Source organism: Eptesicus fuscus, chromosome 15, assembly GCF_027574615.1.
Source record: "Eptesicus fuscus isolate TK198812 chromosome 15, DD_ASM_mEF_20220401, whole genome shotgun sequence".
NCBI lineage: Eukaryota > Metazoa > Chordata > Mammalia > Chiroptera > Vespertilionidae > Eptesicus > Eptesicus fuscus.
Genome location: NC_072487.1, coordinates 59,764,398 through 59,783,685, shown reverse-complemented (window position 1 = coordinate 59,783,685; position 19,288 = coordinate 59,764,398). Strand labels below are relative to the sequence as shown.

Genomic DNA, 19,288 nt, shown 5'->3' with positions numbered 1-19,288 from the left:
TTGCCTTTAAATTTGTTTTTTATTATAAAATTCAAGTTCAGTGTTCTGTATATTGTTTAGCTCTTATTATCAGATGTGACCTCATTTTCATCTGTATTTCAATGAAAGCATCAGGCCAGATAATACTTTTTAGGGTTTTCCTTATTTCTGCCTATAAGACTTGCCTCTCCAAGTTTTGTGGGTTTTTTTTTTAAGTCACTTTTAACAGCTCATCACCATTTCTCCCAAGTACAGATACCATCTGTAGATGCCTGGTTTCTCAGAAAGTTAGTGGCCAACAGGTACATTCATTTTAATATGTTCAGCACAAGAAGAGCCCTTTATAAACAGCTCTCTAATTTCTAACAGGCGATCATCTAAGAATCGCCGTAAGGCAGAGCGGAAGAAGCACAGCCTCAAAGAAGGAAACCCCCTGGAGGAGCTGGCCCTTTTGGAGGCTTTGAATGAAGTGGTGCAGGGCATTGAAAAATTGAAAGGTACCTGCTCAATACTGACTGACAGTTCCTGCCCACAGGCAGATAGTAAATGGACAGCACAGACAGACAGAATTTCTCCAACTGGAGGAAAGACCAAAACTGTCAACGGGAAGTGTCATTTAGGGACATTCCTGAAACAGCCCTTCCCAGCCGGTCCCCAGAAGCCTCCTTCTATTGGCATCCCGGTACCTGCGCTGGGAGAGCTGAGCACTGAGGCAAGGTGAAGGGCTGTGGGACACTGCTTCCTGCCTGGGCCCTCAGTGTGGTTTTTCCTGTTGTAGTAGATGTGTCAGATTACTCCAGCTTTGGGGAGGAGAGAAGAAAACGTGGGAGATGGCAACTGCAGTGTGATATTAAATGTTTTTTATATGAGAGAGAAACTGGACACAACTGAGCTCTCCCTCACGTTTCTGTCCTAGATGAAATACACTGCATTTTAAAGGTGCTCTTTCTCTTCGAGTTCGATGAGCAAGGAAGAGAATTGCAGAAGGCCTTCGAAGATACCCTGAAGCTAATGGAGAAGTCCCTTCCAGAAATTTGGACTCTCAGCCACCAGCACTCAGTTACGCCTGTAAGTTTTCCTCAAAGACAGAAGGTGCATTTTTTCATCATTTCACAGGTTATGTCACTCACACAGTCTCTTACAAGTCAAAGCAAAAGACTTTGCTGTCCTTAAAACATACTTTGCCACAGTTCAGTTATCTGAGACTTATGATGAAGCGATCGCTAAGATTTTGTTTGACTGTACAGCGACTGTTACACCGTGGCTGAGGTTGCGTTCCCTTTTATTTCTCCTCTCTGCATGGAACACTCCTGCAGAATATGGGAAAGTCAGACAGTTGCCCCTGGCCTTCGATGAGCTTGGAGTGGGGGTGAGGAGTGTTCAGACTTAGGGGTGGTATCAGAGTTCTCTAAAGGAAGCCCAGACAACTGCTCTTCCTTCTGTTTGATGTTAAATCTGACTTGTTACTTCTGATTATGCTGAGGGGTGTGTGTGTGCCATCAAGAATGACAGTAACCGTGGGAAACTGCTGAAAGAGCAAAAGGGAGAGTTTGGGGTTGTTAAGATTTAGAGGTTCGCAGGCTGGGCCCTGCTGAGCTGGTTCCTGACCCTCTGGGAAGAGGGAGCCAGCTGGCTGGGGCTGGTATATCTGAGGGGGCATAACGATGCTAGTTCTCAGTATCGAAATGAACTGACACAAATGAGCAGCTGCTGGTGGTGTAAAGAGCTACTGTGGAGTGAAGGGAAGCGGACAAAGGAGCAGATTCCTCCTCCCTCCAGCCCTGCTCTCTCCCTCTGGTGGGGAGCAGCTGACAAGGGAGTGTCTTCTCAGGCTCCCAGCCCCAGCAGTGTATGGAAGGGTGGGCTTGGGGCTCTGAGAGAGGTTGGTAGAAACACACAAGTGTACTGGGCCTCGACTCCTCACAAAGGGATAATACTTCCCCTGTACACCTTATGATATGTTTTGACTGTTAAATAAGAGGAGAGATGTAAAAGCATCTTACAAACCATAAAAATAAAAGCAACTAAAAATCATTACCCTCAGAAATATTTGGATTTACTATAATAGGTCTTTCCTAGAAGAAATGTGATCACCTTTAAAACTCTAGTGATTTCAAAGCTAGCAGTTTATAATGCTTCTCTTCCCCTCTCCTCCCCTCCCCTATTCAGATCATACTAACTTCTAAGTCACCAACTTGATGAGTCTTTTAGAAAAAATGACCAAGAATATTGTGGTTTGGTTTTGGTTGCTAAACTATGGTAATGGCTTAAGTGCCGGATACCGTGAGTCACATGGGAGTGCTTGGAGCATGTCATCGCTGCTCAGGGTGCCACCAGGGGGCGCTGCCTGCACTTCACCCTGCAGAACTGAGTGGAGGCAAATGGAGGGCCTGGCATGCCCACCCTCAGGCTTGTGCAGCTCTGGAAGTCCCTTGTTTACCTTGAACACATGCAGAATTTTCACTCTGTCCCATGGTACGCACCTTTTTATCTTATTGTAAGAATTCCCACAAATCTCTGAGTACAATTTGATACTCTGTGTATTCTATAGCTTCTTGTACTATTCCCTCTCCTTCAGGGTCTGGCTTGCTCATGTGAAAGGATCAGGCGCATATTGTAGATTTTCTTTCCTTTCTCTTCAGCAAGAGAAAACAACCAAACTTAATACAGACATATGTATGGGAACCCCGCACACATGAGAGAGTCAGACTCCACATGAGGAGAGGTACCTAGATTTTCTTTTCTTTAACCCCCATCATTACCTTGTTCTTCTGGTAGAAAGGAGATTTAGAGGTCTGAGTTGCAAATGGAGAAACAGGCGAATTAAAATCACATAGGAAAAGAGAATTACTGTATTTGCTACTATCCAATGAAAATGACGGGCTATTTGCTGCTGGCAGAGTCTGGCCTTTGGTACCGCAGTTGTCAGAAGTATAAGGTCATCTTTGCTGATACAGTCTACTTTCTGCTTAGGTTCTGGGTCCCAATTCTACTTCCAACAGTATCATGGCTTCTTATCAACAACAGAAGACTTCAGCTCCTGTTCTTGGTTAGTATTTTTCCCTCTGAATTATTACAGTACTAAGCAGGAGTATCCTTCTGTATGTGTTGAGAATTCAGCCGTTTAAGGTGAGAATCTAAGACTGCATCTTTAGTAAAATGAGTTTAATGCATCTAATGGTGGGAAGCTGGGGGGTGGGGAATCCAACATGACTTTAAACGTATAAGTGTTTTTTTCAGTTGTTCTATTGTACACTTGTTAGTACAGTGGCATATTCTTACCTGCACCAGCACACCACAGTTGAAATTTGAGTCTAAACGGTTGAATTTACACATACAGTTTAAGGATTCTCTTGAATCATAATTTTTGGTGATTGGAGTTTCACAGTTGCAACTTTGGGATGTTTTCATAATCCTAAGAGCTGAACTTCTTGATCATCTTTAGGATTGACAGTGTAATTTGAAAGCAAATCCAAAGACCATTAATATCACATGTGGATTTCCTTTTTACTTATACCTAAAATGTTTTGTTTGATGGGGGGAGGTGATTCTCAGTTAGATTACATATCTATCAAAGTTAAATGTCCTAAAGGCTTTCTTTTGAAAGTTGAATGGAAACTTTTGACAGGTCAATTTGGTACCTGAATATTTGCCTTTCAGGTAGATTAATCAAGGATACCAATCTCTTAGCTTTGAAAGGTTAGAGATATGTTTAGAATGGCAGTTTTTACTATTTATATTTTTAGCATGTGAGAGGCAGCAGTCTGAAAATTTTTCAATTAAATGCTGAACTATAATAGCATTTTTATGACATTTGAAGTAGCCTGTGAGGGTTCAAATTAAGTTTAACTTTAATGGCTTATGTTGCTACTAGGAATAAACCATTAACTACCTTTCATCCCAGCTAAGCACATATATATGGATAGTACCACTGCATTCCCGGCAAGCTGCTTATGGTATCGATCCCAAAGCATACTTATTTCTGAGGTGCTACAAATTCATCTTAGACCTGAAGCAGGTTAATAATTACTTAGTTTGTACTGTGACTAAGCCAGTTGTAATTTCTGTCCCATTTTCCTTCTTGCCAGCCTGATGCTGACCTGCAGGTCACGTCAGTCACCCCTTTCCCTGGAGTAGTCTAGGTGGCTCTCCTTGCAGAGCCCTTCCTTTCCAGCTGAGCAGTTTGAGGCTCCTCATTATCTGAGTATGTATTATCTATGTCCTTGCGGCTACAAGATTATGTAGGAAAAGAGAAGATGAACTACTCACAAAAGTAGTTCCACTCAAATATTTGTCAGCGAGTCCTCTCCAGCTAACAATACTGGTTAAGTACATTCATACATCCCAGTGGGACCAGTGGGCATTTTCTCTGATTGTTTCATGTTTGCAACGCAGTGTAACATCATGCAGATCGATTGCAAGTGTTGCAAAAATTCACGATTTTATAAAATGGATTCAAGTGTTATTGGAGGAGTGCTTAAGTCATAATCTAGTTGGACTTGTTAAAATTGATAACAAAATAAGTGCTTCAAATGAGAGTGATTTGACTCTCAAATAATTAAGAGAAGTCCTTGGAAAAATTGATAAAGCCTTTGGTATTTTTGTAAAAGTTGCTGTGAAATCAAACATGAAAACATGAAAATCATCATGTCCTACTGTCATATACTTTGTCAGTGTAATTATTTTCCTCCAGATTCAGTACTTGGTATTTATTGTTAGTTAAGTCTAGGAATCAAATATTATTGTAATGCCTAAGTTTTTAATAAGATAGAATATATTTTCATAACTTTTTTTCTTCTTTGAAAAACATATAAAGTCTAGGTCAAAGTTTATTAATCACTATTTAATATGAAATTATGGGCCTTATTGACAATGGACTTATTTAAGTAGCCTTTTCCAATATCTATTCTTAAATGAGTAAAACCTCCTGTGGTCTTTGTATCTATATAGTTTTTGTTTGGGGGGAGTAGAGAGTAGCAATTGTATGTGAAATTATAAAAGTGATATGATTAGTAGAGAAAGTCTGTATTGTACAGAAAAGTATGTTAAAGAAAATTAAAATTTGATGATTTCTAGTTACATGTATAGATACATATATTTATGTATAATATTAAACCATGTTTTTAAAAACTTTCTTGAGCATTTTTCTCACATTGTTAAATATTTTTGAAAATAAGTTTTAATGTCTAAATGGCTCATATGTGCAGACATACTGTTGGAAGTTTATCATGAATCCTGCTAAGATAGAACATCTTTTAATGGACATATTTCTCATATCTCTATTTCCTGTATATGATTCACACTTAGATAATAGATTCCACAAATCTAACTGGAAAAGGGTCTGGGAGTTTTATCTAACAATGACAATGCTCTCTCACCCATTTCCCCCCCTCTACTTTTTTTAAGTAGGGACATTTTTATCAATCAGTGTGCTTGTAGAATTTTTTTTATCATAAAGTATTTTCTGTCCAGTATCTTTACTTATTGAATACATGCCCCATGTTTCTTTACTCTTACAGTTGAGGTAAATTTTACATAGAGTAAAATGTACAGATTTTAGGTGGATGTAGTCTGATGGGATTTAATAGAATATAATATGGCCTTATGACCACCACCCATTTGAAATATAAGACATTGTTTCACTTGGAATCACTTGGTGGGCATTTTCCTGCTACTCCCCATGTGCCTGGAGTTGTAATGGAATCCCCCGCAGCGTTTGCTCTGATCGAGGTTGGAAGGTAACAGAAACATTAACTCGCTTCTGATGGTTGCCTTGTAGTGGCCCAGTTTTAGATTAGAGTTACTGCCTCAGCTCCCACCACCAAGAAAGAGTGTGTCCTGTCACCATCTCTCTCCTTTGTACTAGATGCTGAGTTTTTGATACCGCCGATGATCAACAAAAGAACCCAGTGGAAACTGAGCCTGTTGGAGTGACAGCTCCTCGTTGGGAGGGCTCGGCAGAGAAGACGTTTTCTTCCCACCCCTCCGTCCTCCAGGCCTGGAGGCCTGGCTGCCGAGAACCGGGAAGAGGAAGACTATGATCTACCTTCGCATTGCCGAGAGCGGCTCCGTGCAGCAGACCTCTGCACACACCACGCAATTCTATTTTATTTTATTTTGCATAGAGTTTTAATTCACTAAACTTTAATCTTTAGTTAATATAGCATCATTTTGTAAGGTTTAGTGTTCTTTTATTTAGTGCTGTTTGAGAGCATATTTCTGGTATTTATGATAAACAGGAGCTGGGGTTTCATGCCCAGTTGCAGGTCTAAGTCATATTGGGACCTTAGACAAGTCACATAATTAATTTGTGCCTCAGTTCATTGGGAATAATGTTTCATGGTTTCTACCTCAAACATGTGAAGAAATGTTTTTAAATTGCTTTATGTTCCTGGAGGAGAACATTGTATATCAACAACATGGCTGTTAGTGCTACCAACAGTTAGTCACATTTCGTCACTTCAATGGTTTTTTCACCTTGACCTAAAGCAGAATGAAAAGCTAGCTATATCCTTTGAAATTCAAAGCTTTTCCCTGCTAACCTGTTATTTTGCAGTATCTTACCTGATTATGTGCTCCCAGTTATAACTGGGGTAAGCCTTCCATCACTACAGTGTCCACAAGGACTATTTTCACTGCCTGTGAGTTTTCTGCTAGAGACTTAGCAGAACAAAGTAGACTTTATGAAACGCATCATGCAATTTGTTACGGTGAACAGTGTTCATCAGATGGCATGCACGGTTGTGAGTTACTCCTTTTTCTCCAAATACTGCAGCTTTTAACAAAATGTTTTTGTCAGTGTCTAGACCATTTCTTTTTCTTTCTTTTTTTTTAATTTTTCTGTATGGTACCTAACTGACCTCTATCTTTTAGTTACTTTCTTTGAAAGAAATGAGAATATTTTCTCTTTTTGGTCAGTCTAGAAAAAGCTCATGTCATCTTGATGCTAGTTTTGGGGCTCTTAGGTAAGATTAAAAATTTCTTCCATGCCTTTAGTGCCAGACCCAGATCTTCATCACTATACATAAACTAACTGGAAATGCTGCTTTTGATTCTGAGTATAGGTATATCCAGAATTAGAATTTCAGACTTTTCTTAATATAGCAAAATGTTAGCTGTAGAATCTAGGTGTGTTCCCTGTGTAATTCAACTTTTCCGTGTGTCTGAAAATTTTCACAAAATAAAACAAAAAAGAAGAGATAAAGATATGTATATCCTGCTTAAGGAGAAACTGGCTTTTTGGTTCATGCCCATATGGATTTGCTGTAATTAAGTTCCCAATACTGATAGGCTACAAGTGCTTTGTGGCTCCACTTTGGCATGGAAAAATGAGCATGATAACTGCTATGACATTTTAATAAGTTTCAGTGCGCTTGGTATGGGTCATAGTAAAGGGACTTGCTGATGGATTGGAAATACAAGTAAATGTGTGTCTTGATAATGGTATGATTTCGTGGATGGTCAGTTTTCTTAAAATAATGTAGTGAAGCAACAAGAAAGAATTTGTGTGAATTCTTTCAACTCAATTTACTATCAATTATTATCTCTCATCGGAGCAAGATGGAATTTTGTTCACTTTGAGAAGTGGCAGGCGGGAGCAGAACTTCCAAATTAAAGGCAAAGTTGAGGAGGAATGCTGTATGGAAAAGGAGGAACTCCTGCGAGTGGTGAATGCCTCATTCTGGGGAAGGATTCCGTGAAGTTTTAGGAAAGAGTATATAGCTCTTCCCCCCAAATTGGACTGTGTCCCAAAGCAAGTTCATGCCACAACCCGGGTTTGTGCCCTGACTAGAAATTGAACCCACAACTTTTTTTGTGTGGTTTACAGAATGACACCCCAACCAACGGAGCCACCTGGCCTGGACAGCCTTGGCACTTTGACACTTTGGGGCATATCATTCTTTGTTGTAGGGAGCTGTTCTGCGCATTGTACGGTGTTTACAAATTCCTGCCTCTACTCTCTAGATGCCAGTATTTCATACTCCCCACTCATGTTATGACAACCAAAAACATCTTCAGACATTGCCAATGTCCCCTGGGGGTCAAAATTGCCCCCATTTGAGAACCACTAGTCTAAGATAATTTCCAAATACTTAGTAAAAGTATTCACCTCTTTCTTTAAAAAAAAAAAAATAATAATATAAATATATATATAAATAATTGATTTCAGAGAGGAAGGAAGAGGGAGAGGAGATTAGAAACATCAATGATGAGAGAGAATCATTAATCGACTGTCTTCAGCAAGCCCCCCACTGGGGATCAAACCCACAACCCGAACATGTGCCCTTGACCGGAACTGAACCTGGAAGCTTTCAGTTTGCAGGCTGATGCTCTATCCACTGAGCAAAACCGGCTAGGGCAAGTATTCACCTCTTTATGAGGAGTATTCTTTTTTTCTACAAGGCTGATTGTGTAAGGATCAAGTGAGGGAATTCATAAAAGTGCTTTGGAAAAGACTGCAGGTGTTTAGCCTTACATTTTTTCATTTTAAAATACAGCATAATGTTTAGGCCTAGGGAGGCCTGGAGAGGGCCATCCTCCAGAGCTACCTCCCCTGCCTCCCCTTCATCAAGACCCTCACTTTCCAGGGTTCTTGACTTTAGTTCCCAAACCCTTACAGGATTTGAAGATAGTATATTTCTATATGATTGTTTTCCTCTGTGATCCCTATTTTATTTTATGCATTTTAAAATATTACTTAGAGGAAGGTACATAGGCTTTATCACCCTGCCAGAGTGGTCCAAAGATTAAGAATTAACCAAACTTCAACCTGCCCATCAGTGAACGTTCATGCAGTGTTGACACGTGAGTGGTTTGGGCAGAAACTGACATGAGCAGGACAGTGTACCCAACTCCTAGCTGATTCCCAATGCTGCAAGGTAAGGCTGTCATCCTTGCTGAACTGTAGGCACTCCAGGTGCCCGTGTGGGGCTATCTTTGCTGCTCTACTCCAGCTTGCTGGTGCCAGCCACAGCCAGCAGTGCTTCGTCACCAGGCCAGGACCCAGGGTCTGCCATGTAGGTCTTTCAGGGGAGTCTAGGCAAACCTGGAGGCTCTGAGGGTGGTTCTGGAGAGCTTCTCCCTGGGGGAGGTAGAGTGCCATAGCTCTCCTGTGAGTGCTTGAACGTGTGCCTTTGTGGGGTGGGAGTGGGGGACAGTGAGGGTTACAGGAGACTCAAGACCATAGTAAGACTTTTGGGCTCCTGTGAAAGAGAGAGAAGTCTAAGATAATGCTAGCAACTCTTGTGATCCCCTCCTGGAGGCCGGACACTGGTGTTTAGGTGCGTTGTGGGAGACTGAACCTTGACAGCATACTTCCTATTGGTGTTCATCAGAAGGGATCTTTGTGAACTTAATATATGCATAGCCCACAGACACAGTAGTGCAGTGAAGGCCTGGGATGGGGCAGGGACTGGGTGGAGGGAGGCAAAAGAGGAAATGGGGGACATCTGTAATTCTGTCAATAAAAAAGGGGGGGGTCTTATATGTCACAACAGCATATAATCTACCATCATACTTCCCCTTCCAAGCAGATCTTAACAATATATTAGTTCCTAAAGTGGAAAATAAAATGAGAGAGCACCATTTTAGAGCTAGTCCCTCCACCCCCCACCTCCAACTTTGGGTGGGCAAACGTATATTTTAAGGCAGAGCTGCATGTATGGAGTTGTTCTCATTAAGTCAGGAAATAGACACACTGGAGGGGAACAGAGTGTTTAATGCCATCGGAGTGAACGTGCCGGGCCTATGTGTGGGGTGGGTGCTCACCCAGCAAAGCTGACACCTGGCAGCCACAGCGACCATGCTTCATCCGCGTTCAGAAGCACCTTCTGTAGATGAAGAAAGGCCCGTGTTCCTCATACTCAAAGCGGTGGACCCACAGTGGCTGGAAGCCATGGAGCGATGCCAGGATGGAGCCACCCGTCCACACCGCAGTCTCTCTCTCGGGCAACACGTTTACCTGGGGGGTGTCATTGGGACACAAGGTGCTCAGCTCCCTCTGCAGACGGTTAGGGAAACCACTGAGCATAGTGCTCCCCCCGCAGAGCAGGATATTCCCCATGAGGTCCCGTTTGAGGGCGATGTCGCACTTGTTCAGGCAGGACACGGTCTGGGTGTGGAGGCCCAGCTGCATGGACCTGATCAGGGAAGGCTTGAAGAACATCTCTGAGCAGAGGAACCTCTCCTGGCCCAGGTATATCTGCTGCCCATCGGGCAGGGTGTACTGGATCATGTGCTTAGTCTCTGGCACTTTCTTCTCTTCGATGGGGTCCAGGGCCACGAAGCAGCATTTCTTCTTGATGTCCTCCACAATGCCCTTGTGGGCCTCGGTGAAGTGCTTCCCCGAACTGTTCATCAGGCCCATCAAGTAGTTTGTCAGGTCAGAGCCCGAATAGTCCAGCCGCCCCGTGATGCTGGGCAAAGGGTAACCTTCGTAGATGGGGACGACGTAGGACACGCCGTGGCCCACCTCCACGACCAGGCCGGAGGTCCTCCCATAGGAGTACATGGACAGGCGGGACTGGTAGGCGATGTGCATGGCAGGCGTGCTGAAGGTCTCAAACAGCATTTCAGCATACTTCTCTCTGTTGGTGTGCGGGCTCAGCGGTGGGTCTGAAACCAAGACCGCATGCTCCTCCGGGGCGATCTTCATCTCCTTATGGAAGATATATTCCCAGATGCCCTGCACCGAGTCCCAGTCCACGATGACGCCGTGCCGCAGAGGATTAACTAGCTTGAGGCGAACCTCCGGATTGATGAGCTCCTGCCCCACGAAGGTCTCTTTGCGTTTGTCCCCCGTTTTGGTGGTCTCCATGTAGGGCTTGCCCACCGTCGATGAGATCTTGTGGGTGGGCCGTGGCAGCCCAGCAAAGCCGCATTTACAGTAGCCCGTGCCGAGGTCCACAACCACCGCTTTGGTCACCTTTACCTGGGGCTTCTCCCTGGCCTCTCCTGGTTTCGTAGGCTCTTCTGGCTCCAAGCAGTTCCGGTGGACCCACACCGCACGCTTCGCTGGGCCACATTTTAGGGAGGCAGTCTGGAGGGCCTCTGTGTTCAGGGAGGCCTGTTCGCCCTTCCCCTTGTCAGGCCCGTCCCCTATGAGCCCTGCCTGCGGAGCCCACGTGCTATCAAGAGCCATCTCGCTCTCGGAAAGTTCCTTGATCCCACGGGCTTCAAGGCCGGAAAGGCTGAAATCAGAGGGCAGCTTGAGAATGTCCGCAATGATGACATCACTGATTATGACATAACCTAGTGACCTGAGGCTTTCTGGATCCTGGGAAACTTGGTCCCATGGTAGGGTTGATTTGGGTAGTGTTTTCTGGAGATTTACCCTTTTCTCGACTTTGTAATAAGCCTGAGTCATCCAGTCAGTATTTATTGAATGCTTGCAGTGTTCAGGCAGCTGAAAATACAAGGCAGAATAAGAAAAAGAAAATTATCCACCCTTTTAGAGCTTATATGCTAATCAGTGGGAGTTGGGGAGACAGACAATAAGCAAATTATATATAAAATAAAGGCACTGTATTAAAATACATTTCATTGCTGTGTCTGGGCAGGGCTCCCTGAAAGTGACTGAGTGAAGACCTGCAGGAAGTGAGAGAGAATGCCGTGTATATGTCCGAGTGGCAGACGGAGAGGACTGGAAGCAGAAGTGCCTCTGATGCGTTAGAGCAGGGGTCAGCAAGCTAGGGCCTGCAGCCTGTCTCTAAATTTTGATTGGAGCACAGCCACTGTCTATGGCTGCGTTTGCTGAGTCATTGCAACAAAGACTGCAATGGCTCGCAGAGTAGAAAGTAAATATTGACCACCTGGCCCTTTACAGAAAAAGCTTGTCAGCCCCCAAGTTAGAAGATCCCCAAAAGATGAGTGTGGCTGGAGTGGGAAGAGTGAGGAACAACACATGAGATGGAGGAACAAGGCGGGTAGGGAGGGCCAGCAGCTCACATTGGGCCTCATGGGCCAGTGCTAGGACTTTGGCTCTGGTTCTGCATGAGGTCAGGAAACACTAGAGAATTTTGAGCAGGGAGTTGACACCATCTGACTTAGATTTTAGCAGAAATAATTGCTGTTGTGGTGCTTGTACCCAGAACGTATGTCTCATTTGTTCCTTGGGACAATCTGCAGAGGAATTATTTTTGGACACATATTTGTACACATATTTATCCTTTATTTAGGCCTTTGGTTCAGCAATGAAATTTGACCCTACAGAGTCCCACTGATGACAACATTGAGGCTCTTAGGTGCGTAACTCACCCAAGGATGGTCCAGCCAGCCGTGGCCAAGCTCTCCTAACTACGACTTCTTCCCAGGGGTGTGCTGTGGACACACCTTGATGGGACCCGACATAGGTCTCCCATGCCATCTCTGAAGCTGGGCATGTTGGTGCTGACACCTGCCACCCTCAAGGCTCCCAGAATCCAATCTTACGGTGTGCAGTCACGTGCTTTTCATAAAAGAGACGGTCACTGCGATGGTGGGCTTTCTCCTTTAAGACGGTCACTGGGGGTGTTCTTGGCTCTTTGTGGGCTGTGTGTGAAGAAAAGGACCAAGTCCAGTCTCATGAGCCTTATGACTGTCTGATGGAGGTGGCTGAGCTGCCATCTCAGAAACAAAATCTCAGCTTCTTAGTTCATTGACTAGAGGGTGAAGAAGCACAGAATTTTGAAAGGATAGGAAAGCGCTTTTCTGAATGCCTGGCTACCTGAAAAATAGTTTACTTGCTTCTGCTATTCAGGGATTTCCATGGCCAACTTGGATTGTTGGACTTTATTTCAGAACTTGCATGATAAGGCGTATTCAACTTAGAATGATCTATTGTCCTTCTCCTCACCCCCCTCTTGAATTTTCAGAAATTTGCAGCTACTCAGTACATTTCACTGTCCTGGGTTTCTGGAGGGGCCTGTATTGCTGCTGTAATGAATGATCACAAATGTAATGGCTTAAAACACAAATTTATCATCTTATAATTCTGAGATGGAGGTTAAAAGTCCACAGTTGGTCTTCGTGGGATAAAATCAAGGTGTGGGCAGAGCCCTGTTCCTTCTGGAGGCTCTAGGGCAGTGATGGGCAACCTTTTGAGCTTGGTGTGTCAAACTTCGCCAAAAAACTGAGCATCACTCGGGTAGTGTGTCACTTTGAGGAAAAAACATTATTTCGCAAATGTTTCCTCCTCAGGAGCAGCAAATGTTTCATCCTCGGCATGCGGCCGCCTCAGCAGCCGCGTGTCATCAGAAATGGCTACGCGTGTCAGTGCTGACACGCGTGTCATAGGTTCGCCATCACTGCTCTAGGGGCTCATTCATTTCCTTGAGGCCCTTCCTTCCTTCATCTTCAAAGACTTCTCCGACTTCTGCTGCTTTGTCACATCTTCTCCGGCCTGACCCTCCTGTCTTTATCTTATTAAGATCCTGTGATTCCTTAGAGCCCACCTGGGTACTCCAGGGTAGTTAACCTCCCCATCTCAAACCCCTTAACTCACATCTGCAAAGTCCTGTGCCGTGAAAGGTAACATAGTCACAGGTTTCAGGGATTAAGGATGTGGACATTTGGGGAACAGGGAGAGGGGCATTATTCTTTCTTCCTCACTCTCCACATCTGATCTGATAATCTAATGCAAATGCAGTTTGTGAGGCTAGCGGTGGCTCAGGAGCCAACCAGAGAAGGCCTCAAATGCTAGAGTAAGAGCTTGGATTGCATTGAGGGTAGTTGGGGAACCAACCAGTTAGATTCGCTTCTACCTTCTCAACTTCTCTAGAACCTGTCCCTTGTTCTCTTCCACAGGACCACAGCCCTAGTTTAGGCCACCTTCAAGTCTCACAAGAATTTCTTCAATTCTCTTTTCAGGTCTCAGAGTTTTGCACCTTTATTTTATAGCTAAACACAGATCTTCCTAAAATTATCTAGAAGCCAAATCTGACCACTCCTCTGCTTGGAGTCTTTGTAGTTTCCAGCTGTCTTCAATTCGATCCAAGCTCCTTCTCCTAGCGTTTGAGCCCTGCCTGGTTGCTCCGTGACCCTCTAGCTTCATCCATTTTTCCAAACACCTGAACTACAGGCAGTTCCCCACCGTGGCCCCCTCTGAGCCTTTGCTCAGGCTCTCCTTTCTGCTGGGGATGCCTTTACCGCCTCTTAACTACCTGACAGATACCCATGTATCTTCCAGAACTCGACTTAAGCATCACCTCTCTAGGGGACCTTCTGACTGCCCCCCTGCAGTGAGTGCTCCCCTCTGTGCACCTCTGCTCTCCCAATGGACTTTAACCTGCAAACTCCTCTGCATCCATTCCATCTTCTTCCCACCTAGACTGGGCTCTGGTTGTGGCTGAGTTCCTATCTATCACCAGCAGACTGTACGGGGCTGGACCCACCACAAACCCCTTCAAATGTTGGAGGAATGAAAGTGCTGTTGGGGCCCTCACACTCTTTAGGAGACTTGGTGCATTGAAGTTGCATGAACTTGGGTTAAAGTACAAACACTCCAAAAGCTGTCTGTTCATGGGCAAGTCATTGGAATTCTGAGCCTCGATTTCCTCAGCTCTGCCTACCGCATGGGATTCTGTGAAATAACATGTGAGGTGTCTGGTACACTGCCTGGCTTACTGTAAGGGCTCAAAAATATGCATCATCCTTGCAGCCAAGAAGCAGAGGAGGGAAAGGTGTCCAGTCAGTGAGTAGGAGAATAGGATCAGGGAAGTAAGAGAGCAGGAGAAGACACCTCTGAGACCCCAGTGTGCTTGGGTTTCTAAAACTGTGCTGGCCACTTAGTATGTCCTGTGCAAAGTCAAGTTAGGCAGATGGGGGTGGGATGACAGATCATGGAGCCAAGGCCAAGCCTCCCCTGACGGCTGGAATGGACCAGCCTCCAGTGACATCACAATCCTGAGTGGCTGCTGAGGCACTGCTGGAGGTGGACCCTCATTGCTCTCCACTGAGCACTACGATGTGGAAGCGAGAAAGGTGAGCAAGGAAGGCAGATGGCAACGAGGAACAGCTCAAGCCCCATGCCCACGGGCACGGCTCAGGGTGACCCCGGAGAGACAGGAACGCTGTCAGCTCCAGATGCTGGCATTCGGGACAGAAGTTCAGCCACTCAGCTGAAGGCGAAGCCCAAGTATGCGCGCAGGGTCAAGGCGCTCATCATCGACCTGGGCTCGCAGTACTGCAAGTGTGGCTACGCAGGAGAGCCGAGGCCCACCTACTTCATCTCCTCCACGGTGGGCAAGTGCTGCTCCCAGGTGGGCGACACCCGCAAGAACACCTACGTGGGCCACGAGCTGCTCAACATGGAGGCGCCGCTGAAGCTGGTGAACCCTCTGAAGTACGGCGTGGTGGTGGACTGGGACTGCGTCCAGAGCATCTGGGAGTACATCTTCCACACGGCCATGAGGATCCTCCCCGAGGAGCATGCCGTGCTGGTCTCCGACCCCCCGCTCAGCCCCAGCAGCAACCGGGAGAAGTACGCGGAGCTCATGTTCGAGACCTTCGGCATCCCCGCCATGCATGTGACATCCCAGTCGCTGCTGTCCATCTACTCCTACGGCAAGACCACGGGAATGGTGGTGGAGAGCGGGCACGGCGTCTCGCACGTGGTCCCCATCTCCGAGGGCAACGTGCTGCCAGGCCTGGCAGGCCGCACCGACTACGCCGGGGGCGACCTCACCAACTACCTGCTGCAGCTGCTCAACGAGGCGGGCCACAAGTTCACGGACGACCACCTGCACATCGTGGAGCACATCAAGAAGACGTGCTGCTACTCGGCCTTGCAGCCCGAGAAGGAGGTCTGCCTGGCCCTGGAGGAGCTGCGCGTGGACTACGAGCTCCCCGATGGCAAGGTCATCACCATCGGCCACGAGCGCTTCCAGTGCGCCGAGATGCTCTTCAAGCCCACGCTGGTGGGCAGCAGCCTGCCCGGCCTCCCCGCGCTCACGGCCACCTGCCTGGGCCACTGCCAGGAGGCGGGCTTGAAGGAGGAGATGGCCGCCAACGTGCTGCTGTGCGGCGGCTGCACCATGCTGGACGGCTTCCCCGAGCGCTTCCAGAGGGAGCTGAGCCTCCTGTGCCCCGGGGACAGCCCCACCGTGGCTGCGGCTTCCGAGAGGAAGAGCTCCGTGTGGACCGGCGGCTCCATCCTGGCCTCCCTGCAGGCCTTCCAGCAGCTCTGGGTCAGCAAGGAAGAGTTTGAGGAGCGGGGCAGTGCCGCCATCTACACCAAGTGCTGAGCGCGGCCCGGCAGGCCAGGCCTAGCGGGCAGGCGACCTCGGGCCACTCTATACATTTACAGAGTTTCACATAAACATTTAACAATGGCTCTTGTCCGGTCTGGATTTCTTGCTTTAGGAGGTGATGGGGAGTTGGGTTTAGAGGTAGCAGCACCTTTTGCTCTGCTGGGTGGGGAGCAGCAGGGGTGGGAGGTGGGTGGCCCCTCTCCTCATGAGGGTGACATCATCTCAGAGCCCCAAGTATGGCTTCCTGTTCCATTAGCTCCTCAGGGCTCAAAACCCAATTCAGCAGACACATTGCTTGCTCATCTGTCCAGGAACCATGTGGGACATGAAGGCCTGGATTAAGGGACCAGCTTGGGTTATGTAGTTAAGTGGTGGGGGGACCCTCACAAGCAGGTGTCTGACTTCATCTCCTGTCGCCTGCCCATAGCTGCATCGTTGCTGATTGCCCCAGGCTCCCTCCCTGCCCTCCCCTCACTGCCTGCCCTCTTCAGAGGCGCAGCCCATAGGTGTGCCTCTCCTGAGTGGAGGGGCCATTTCTACCCGTCCGCCTTCCAACTTCAGCCAAAATTGCAGCTGTTTCTGCAGTCACTGAATCCAGAAGATGTTGGAGGAACCAGAGGGTCCTTTGGAAATCACGTGGTTCTATCCCTCCTGTACAGGTGAGGAAGCTGAGGACGGGGAGGATGGGGACCGTGGCAATGGATGAGTCCAGGTCTCCTGACTCGGGGCGTAATTATTTCCAGAAAGGCAAACACAGTTACTTTAGCTTGGGCTGCTATAAAAAAAAATCCACAGACCAGGTGGCTTATAAACAGTAGAAATTTATTTCTTACAATTTTGGAGACTAGAAGTCCAAGATTAGGGTGCCAGCATGGCAGGCTTTTGGTGAAGGCCCTCTTCTGGGGTGCAGACTGCTGACATCTTGCTGTGCTCTCACATGGTGGAAGGGGTGAGGGATATGTCTGGGGCCTCTTAAGCACTAATCCCATTCCTGAGGGCTCTACCCTCATCACCAATCATCCCCCAAAGGCCCCACCTAATACCATTACCTTGGGCATTGGGTTTTCAACATATGACTTTGGGGGGAGGAAGTGGGAGACACACATTCAACCTATAGCAATCATTTCTTTTTTAAAATCTATTTTTATTGATTTCAGAGAGGAAGGAAGAGGAAGAGATAGAAACATCAATAATGGGAAAGCATCATTGATTGGCTGCCTCCTGCATGTCCCCTACTGAGGATTGAGCACACAACCTGGGCATGTGCCCTGCCCAGAATCAAACCATGACCTCCTTGTTCATAGGTCTACACTCAACCACAGAACCACACCAGTCAGGTTAGCAATGATTGTTAATGATTAGTAATCATTAAGCACTTACCAAGCATCTACCATGGCTGAGGCCCAGAGCTGGAGACCAAGAAATGACCAGAATGTGGCCCTTCCCTTGGGATCACTCAGACCCAGCCAGCAGGGATTCAGTGGACAGCACATGGGTAAGGAGACGAGGCCTGAGCTCAGTGTTCTTGGGGTGGGAAGGTGGAGGTGGTGTGTTGGAAAGCTGAAATGGGGAAGTGCTAGACGTGGTGGTCAGTTAGCGACTTTGGGGCTGAGGGGGAAGTTTCTGAGTCTTGTGAGATTTAACCTCCTGATGGATCCTGTGACCAGGGGCCCATCACCAGATGTCCATGGGATCACACATTGGTGAGCTGTGTGACCTGATGGGCTACCAAATGTCTCTGAGCCACCTCTGACCTTAGACCTGCTTGGGGGCACTCTGAGGTGCCTCTGTCCTGGGCCCTGTACTGGGGGCTGCAGGCTTGGGAAAGAACCAGACACAGTCTTAAACGCCTAGCCATTACCCAGAATTGGGCTTCTAAACTGGAGTCTGAGATCCCCTGAGCTGGCAGGGACTTGAGCTCTTTCCAGGAGAGAGGGGTTGCAGACTGGAGGCCTTTAGGCTGATGGTGCCAGTAGATACATCTTGTTTGGCCAGTGCAGCATATAAGTTTTTTTCTTGAATGCACTTTTTTTTCAGGGGGGCCTACATTCTTCAGGTTGCCAAAGCCTCTACTACCCTGATGTCTTTATATGTACTTGCTGCTTCAGCCTCGTTTGCTTAATTAGGCAGCATTCATTCTATTGGTTGCAACCTAAGAACCGATGAGCAGTACTAATCCTAAAAGCCTGATGAGGTACAGACAGGGAAACAGGCTTGTCGAGGGGAAAGTGATGGGCCCCAAATCACACAGGCAGAAAGTTAAGAGCTGCAGGTGAACCCTCTCCCACACACTGGTCTTGAAGAGGCGGTGCTGGTACAGGGTAGCGTAGGGGAGCCTATGAAGACCAGGTATGAACCTTGCCTGCAACCCTTGGTCCCTCCCCTAAACCTGGAGACATGCTCAGGCCCAGCTAACATTCCCCAGGTGGAACCTGCCGTTCCTGCCTCCATTTCCCCTCATTCCTTCCCCGCAACTCCCAGTTTCTTTATGGGCATCAGATGTGGCCCAGGGCTGACTGCCACGAGGAGCATGTGACTTAAGCTAAGCCAATCAGAGCAGCCCATCTGTTTGGCCACATGATTGGCTGGGGGTGAGCGTGTGACTTCAGTGCACAGGTGCGGAGGGAATCACAGGCTTTTTACTTGGAAGGTGGACATAAGCTTGGGGCGTGTGGCCTCTCACTGTTGTAACCACATTTGTTACCAGGACGGGAGCCAGCTGGAAGCTGACCCACCAAGGAGTGTAAAACTCAGTGGGTACCCTGACGACAGTGACCTCCGAGTGAAACCACGCCTAGGGAGCCCTCTCCTGTCAGACCTTGTGTTTCCTCGAGTCCTCGCCTTCAGCCTCATGGCTCACCAGGTGGGTGTGAGTCCCCCGCTTGCAGCTGAGCACTTTGTAACTGCGTCTGTTTCTCTCTCAACAATGCTATTCCACACGAGCATTTTCCGACGCGGAGGGACCAGGCTTGGAGAGGCCTCTTATAATTGAAACATTAAGACCAACATTTCATTTATTTCCCAACAAGAAGGCTACTACACATGACGGATTTTTATCAAGATATTAGTGTCAGATATCACAC

The 19,288-nt window shown here is 46.9% G+C and overlaps 3 protein-coding genes across 3 annotated transcripts in view; 2 read left to right on the top strand and 1 right to left on the bottom strand.

The window, feature by feature from the left end:
- ELP1 (elongator acetyltransferase complex subunit 1) overlaps nt 1-7,420 on the top strand; it is a 60,519-nt gene extending 53,099 nt beyond the window's left edge. Inside the window, exons 34-37 of the mRNA XM_008141822.3 lie at nt 349-476; nt 896-1,047; nt 2,953-3,028; nt 5,846-7,420. Coding sequence (XP_008140044.2) covers nt 349-476; nt 896-1,047; nt 2,953-3,028; nt 5,846-5,913 — 424 coding nt within the window. The 3' untranslated portion in view covers nt 5,914-7,420. The remainder of the gene's footprint in view (nt 1-348; nt 477-895; nt 1,048-2,952; nt 3,029-5,845) is intronic.
- Nucleotides 7,421-9,677: 2,257 nt separating this feature from the next.
- ACTL7A (actin like 7A) lies at nt 9,678-11,359 on the bottom strand. The gene has a single exon (XM_008141824.2). It carries the CDS (start codon nt 11,342-11,344, stop codon nt 9,797-9,799), a length of 1,548 nt encoding a protein of 515 aa, XP_008140046.2. The 5' UTR covers nt 11,345-11,359; the 3' UTR covers nt 9,678-9,796.
- Nucleotides 11,360-14,191: 2,832 nt separating this feature from the next.
- Nucleotides 14,192-16,286, top strand: ACTL7B (actin like 7B). Its single transcript, XM_008141825.3, has one exon. The coding sequence runs from the start codon at nt 14,955-14,957 to the stop codon at nt 16,197-16,199; it is 1,245 nt and encodes a 414-aa protein (XP_008140047.2). The 5' UTR covers nt 14,192-14,954; the 3' UTR covers nt 16,200-16,286.
- Nucleotides 16,287-19,288: the final 3,002 nt, after the last annotated feature.